At 37.9% G+C, this 5,419-nt stretch overlaps 1 protein-coding gene across 2 annotated transcripts; it reads left to right on the top strand.

Annotated features, from left to right (window-relative positions):
- Window positions 1-603: 603 nt before the first annotated feature.
- LOC112755757 (uncharacterized) lies at window positions 604-5,096 on the top strand. Of its 2 annotated transcripts, XR_003179073.3 has the most exons (6): window positions 639-1,395; window positions 3,681-3,743; window positions 4,049-4,111; window positions 4,229-4,297; window positions 4,425-4,737; window positions 4,769-4,834. XR_003179073.3 is itself a non-coding variant. In XM_025804052.3 (5 exons), exons 1-5 carry the CDS (start codon window positions 1,027-1,029, stop codon window positions 4,659-4,661), a joined length of 801 nt encoding a protein of 266 aa, XP_025659837.1. In that variant the 5' UTR covers window positions 604-1,026; the 3' UTR covers window positions 4,662-5,096. The 2 variants fall into 2 exon arrangements, 1 of the variants encoding a protein (XP_025659837.1); XM_025804052.3 differs by having other exon boundaries at window positions 604-1,395; window positions 4,425-5,096.
- The last annotated feature ends 323 nt before the right edge of the window (window positions 5,097-5,419 follow it).

Here is a 5,419-nt window from a genome sequence, read left to right as displayed (position 1 = left end):
TCATGGACAGAAAGCTTAACATCTTTTTTAATTATATCCAATCACATTTTTTCGAAGCTTGTTTTTGGTTAAATACGTTCCTTTGGACTAGTTATAGGCTTATAGCAACAAGCAACAAGTGGAGAGATTTAAATTGCATTCTCCCTAAAGATAAATAAAAAAGAAAAAAAGATAAGGTACTTAAATTATATATTAAGTAAATTAAAGTGGAGAAATTTAAATTTGTCCACATTGAGTCAATATAATCGAAATCCTAATAGAATCAAAGCAAATTAATTACAGTAACGGCAAAAAATTATAATTAGCTATCAAAAAGAGTTTTAATTTTTAAATAATTATTCAATCTTATCTTACAAGATCATAAAAAATAATAACAACTTTTTAAATTTATTATTTAAAAAATCATTTAAATACATTTTAGTTGAATTACTTTATAAGAAGTTTTGCACTATAAGTGATTAAAATTAAATTGATAATTAAATCAATGAAAAAAATATAAAAAAAAAATAGAAAATAAGATAAAATGGGAAATAATATGAATGTATTATAGATTATTAAATTATAAATGGAAGTGCCACGTGTGAAAGAAGAGTGTTATTACTTATTATTAGTTAGGAGTATTAGGATTGAAAGAAAGGAAAGAGAGTGTGAGAAGAGGGTGAATGAATGAATAGAATTAGGGAAAGGACCCCACAGAGAAAGGCTTCTACTACTAATATAACAAAAACAAACAAAACAAAGACCAACAACAAAACACACGAATAACTGGGAATCTACAACCCCCCTCCACCTCCACCCCCACCCCCCTTCCCTTCCCTTCCCACTACACGCAATCCAACCCCTTCTCTCTAATCTTTATCTATCTTTCTCTTCCTATATATATATAAACCACATCTTCATCGCAGTTACCTACTTTTCTCTTTTTATTCTCTCTTTTTCTCTTCTCTTTCTTCAAAAAACCCACACTGCCACAAAACTCTCACTCAAGCGGTTTCTTGTTACGGGTATGCTCGGAGCTTTGTCGCGATGGCAATAGATGACTGGATGAAATTGGCTATGGCAGACGACTCTGTCGTTGCCGACCTTCTCGTTAAGATAAAGCACTCTGAAGGCAAATCGCTTTTCACGTTGCCGACGCCGGTGCTTCCAAGCTGGGGAGCTAGAAAGAGGCGGAGCAAGCTTGAGGCCGCATCTCGCGCCGCCATACTCGCCGCCGCCGCCGCCGTCAATTCTTCTAGGAAGAAGGACGAGGTATTGGACGATACGGAGGAGGATTCTACCAGATGCAGCCCTACGACTCCGCTTTCTTGGAACGGAAGCGGCGCTTCCCCTTCCTCCGCCGCCGACGGTTTTGACGACTCTAGAAGCCCTACTCACAACAACACCAGATCCAAGGTTCTCTCTCTTTCTCTCTCGCTTTCTCTCTCTCTCTCTCTCTCTCTCTCTCTCTCTCTCTCAATCTCCATCCCTCTCTTCTATCTCTCTCTGTTTTGTTCTGTGTATCAGAACTCAGAATCGTGTTGTTCTGACCGAAATGTCCCTAAGGAAGCGCGCGAAAATCGTCGGGGCTGATATCGGCGGCTACCGGCGGTTTACAGCGGTTTCATGTCACTGATTGGAACATTCTTTCCTTTGGAACGACGTTTTCCTTGCGTTTTGACTATTTTGCCCTTCGTCTATCGCCGAATCTACATCTTTCTTTCTCTGTTTTGTTTTCCTTTCTCTCTTCATATGGGAGAACCCGAAGTGTTTTCGGTTCTCCCCAATCTTTGCATCGTTTTGTGTCAGTTGCTGACGGTTATATCCGTCATCTTGCAATTTTTTCTGTTAAAATATTTTTCCCCCTTTTTTTTTTTATCTTTAAAATGTTTACTTAAATATTTTTTTATCAATTTTTCTGATCGCCGGTGGCGCGTTGGATTATTTATTCCCTTAGGTTTTCCTAATTATTTTAATTTTTAACTTCTTTCAATCCCGATTTCCTTTTTTGATTTGACGAAAATACCCCCGGATGCATGCGGCGTTTTTTCCGTGTGCAGGGGAGAGGAGAGGAAGAAGAAACCGGATTCACGTTTTCTTCTCGCCTCTTTCTGTGGTCACCTCAGCTGCCACCGATGTTTCCGTCTGATTTGACCGAAACACCCTTGTAGACCTGTATAAGATTCCAGAGACCCTAGTTATAATTTATAAAAGGAAGTTAAGAAAGTAATTGAAAAAAAGGCCGTGTTGTTGTACTGTTAATCGGCCATCCTCAGAAATTTCCCATATTTTTCCCGGTTATTAAATTGCGAAAAAAAAAAGTAGTGTTTTTGGTGAAATTCCGAAGTGGAAGCCTGGGCATTTTAGTAATTACAAATATTGGGGGCGGGTCAGTGGGACCCTGTGACTTAGATGGAGATGGGTCCAGATATGGAAAGAAGAAAGGGTGGCTTCGGCGATGGAGATAGGTTAGATAGGTTCTGCGTTTCGTTGAAGTTAGTGTCGCTTATGCTTTATATAAGGAGAGAACATGAGGGAAAAAAAAAAGGAAAATCCTCTGCGACATGGCTCAGTGGATCTATCCTTTTGTTTCAATTGTTAAATGATTTGATATATAATCTAATATAATCTCAATTTCTACCATCTCTGTATAAGGAAAATCTTTTCTGTGTTTATTATAAATTGAGAATTATATAGATATTGGGTTTTTTTATTTTTCGGGATTCCAATTCTGGAATGGTGGTGATGGTGTTGGTGTGAGGGAAAGGGGCAAGATGAGAGACGCACATCACATCGTCACAGTTTGTAGAGGGGTCCAAGCGTCTTTCAATAAGCGGTGCAACTTGGACCATTAATTTTTGTTTTTTTATTATAAAGTACAAAAACTCCATATATTAATTCAATTAAATATATATTATAGTATCGCTTTATATTTAAAGCCGCTGAGTTGGGAAGAAGCCATTGGAGCGAGGTTGTTCACGAGATCTTAAATTGAAGATCACTGAAACCTCTCAACAAACCCCATTGAATTCGGATTGGATTGGATTGGATTGGGTAAAAAGGATGATTTGGGAGGGGGTTTTGTTGCAAAGAATTTCAGAATGGAATAATAATGAGGCACGTGATGATAGATCAAGTCACGTGTGGACTGAAAAGAGGAGAGCGTCACGTGCCACCGCGTGACGGTGGACTTGCAGTGGCATCACCTGGTGGTGGTGCCATTAGGGTTTTTTAGGCGGTTCGTTAGATACAAGGAGATGAAGGATGTGATGTAGGTTCATTTCATTTGCCTTATAAGCTGAGCTGTATCCTAGCTTCGATTATATCTGACCATGTCTTTCTTTGTCCCTATTAGTCTTCTCTATCTCAGGAACATTTGTCTAATTGTCTTTCTAATTATTTTTTTTCTTTAATTAAATATTTAAATATTTGATCTTCTATTTTATAATTATTACTAATTATTAGCGGCAAGCGTCAAGTAACGTGCTTATCTTGCAAGCCAGTTTTCTTAATTCTGGGGAACCAGAAAGTTCGTTGTCTCTTCCTAACTTTGAAGAATTCAACGTTAACTTTCTTCCTCCTTTTGCGTTGCTTGCTTCTATCTTTGTATGATTTAGCCGACAAAGTTGGTTGGTGACCTCCCTTTATTTGGTTCCTTTGTGATTTTGGAGCTAATATCTTCTGATGATTGAAAATTTCAGGCTACTGCTACAAGTGAATATACAAGCAACTCTGCATCCAACAAGAAATGTAGAAGGAGAAAGGTGAATCTAGTTTGACAATTGTCTTTGACTTTATATGGGAATCATGGTCAATGGTTTCTGGGTTGACTTTTCAGAGCTCTTTCACTTTCATCCATTACCTCATGAAAATAAATTTATTATGTGTACTCAATTTGTTCTGTATACGGAGCCAATATCCGACGGTAGAAAAGTGTACGGCTATGGCTGTTCGGTGTACAAGACTAGATGAGTAGGCATAATACTATTTTTTTCAATGAATAATATATGTCCTTGTCATGTCACACGTGTGTTGTTAACTAATGACTTGATTTTGTTTCATCTTCTAGACGTTTTCGCAACTTCAAGAAGAGGAAAGCTCCCTGCTCCGGGAAAAAATATATTTAACAAAGGTATCAACGTGATTATCTTTTTCCTCCATTAAGAAAAGTGATCTTTCTGTTTCGGGGCAACTGGCTTGTGTGCTAAGCGCTTCTTTTTCTATTCTAATATAACTCCCAATTTTGCAGGAGATTGCAAATGTCAGTGCATCTTGTAAGGCACAGAGAGCTAGAAACGAAAGCCTAAAGAGAATTAAGGTAAACTTCAAATGTCTTAATCTAAGATCCTATTCATGTTTAATGCAGTAATTTTCAGATATCCCAATAGCTCCTTTCTTTTGGGGAGAATCTTCTTTGCTTACCCCAATCTTTGGTTTGTTCCCAGCTTGACTTGGGTTCCGCACCTGATGGATTGCCGCATCCAAATTCTGACCAACCCAAATGGACGGCGATAACTTCCATTGCCGCTCAAGGTGATACCATTGCCGCTCAAGGTGATACTGATACTCTTCCGCAACCACAAACAGCAGAATCAGCCAGGAGTGTTTTCTTGGTACCAGATCTAAATATGATGCCGTCCGAGGATGATTCTTACATGGACATCCAGCGCGGGATGAGTTGAGAAATGCCACCATGACAACAGTTCATCCTCCATCATGCTGGACTCCCGAATGTTTGAACAAGCTGAGAAACTCCCTGTTTTCAATCAGAGGCTTCGCATGGTGCAAGGTTTGAACAATTGTGGAACACTGTACAGGCCAATAGTTTTTGTGAGGCTCTAAATAATAGCAAAAATTAGAAAGGAAGTCTTGAATGGGACAAACAAACTTGATCTGTCTGCCAACTCTACTGAAGGAAGAAGTGGCAGTCATGAATTAAGTTTTTTTTTTTTAATTCTTTTTTTCTTTGTTAGTTCTAGAATTAGAGGGCTATATAGGTGATGCATAAGTAACAAGTTCCTTTATTACTAAATTTCATATGGGGTATTTGACCTCTTTGCCTTTGAAATTTCAAAACATTTCAACCATATAAGATGTATCATTCTTTGTAGGTCAAATATCTCGGTTTTATTCGATAGTTACACTTAAATTATCCAAGTTCATGTGTCATCCGTGAGATATAAGGATGTTTTCCGGTGTGAGATATTAGAGGATAATTGACCAACAATAAAACATGAAGTGCCGTGCAATTCACCAATCATCAAGGATACCATCTAATAAATGGGAAGAGCAAGAACACAAATTAGTTGGACAACACAATTATTTATTGTCTTGAAATGTTTATCAAGCAACTAACTTTTGTATCTTGTAGATAGCACTCTACCTCTTAGATAACTTCACATCAGAACACTAATTCTTATCACCTATAGAATGAATTTGG

Source organism: Arachis hypogaea, chromosome 6 (genome assembly GCF_003086295.3).
Source record: "Arachis hypogaea cultivar Tifrunner chromosome 6, arahy.Tifrunner.gnm2.J5K5, whole genome shotgun sequence".
In the NCBI taxonomy this organism is placed as follows: domain Eukaryota; kingdom Viridiplantae; phylum Streptophyta; class Magnoliopsida; order Fabales; family Fabaceae; genus Arachis; species Arachis hypogaea.
The sequence above is the reverse complement of the archived record's forward strand: the minus strand, read 5'-3'. Positions and strand labels throughout refer to the sequence as shown.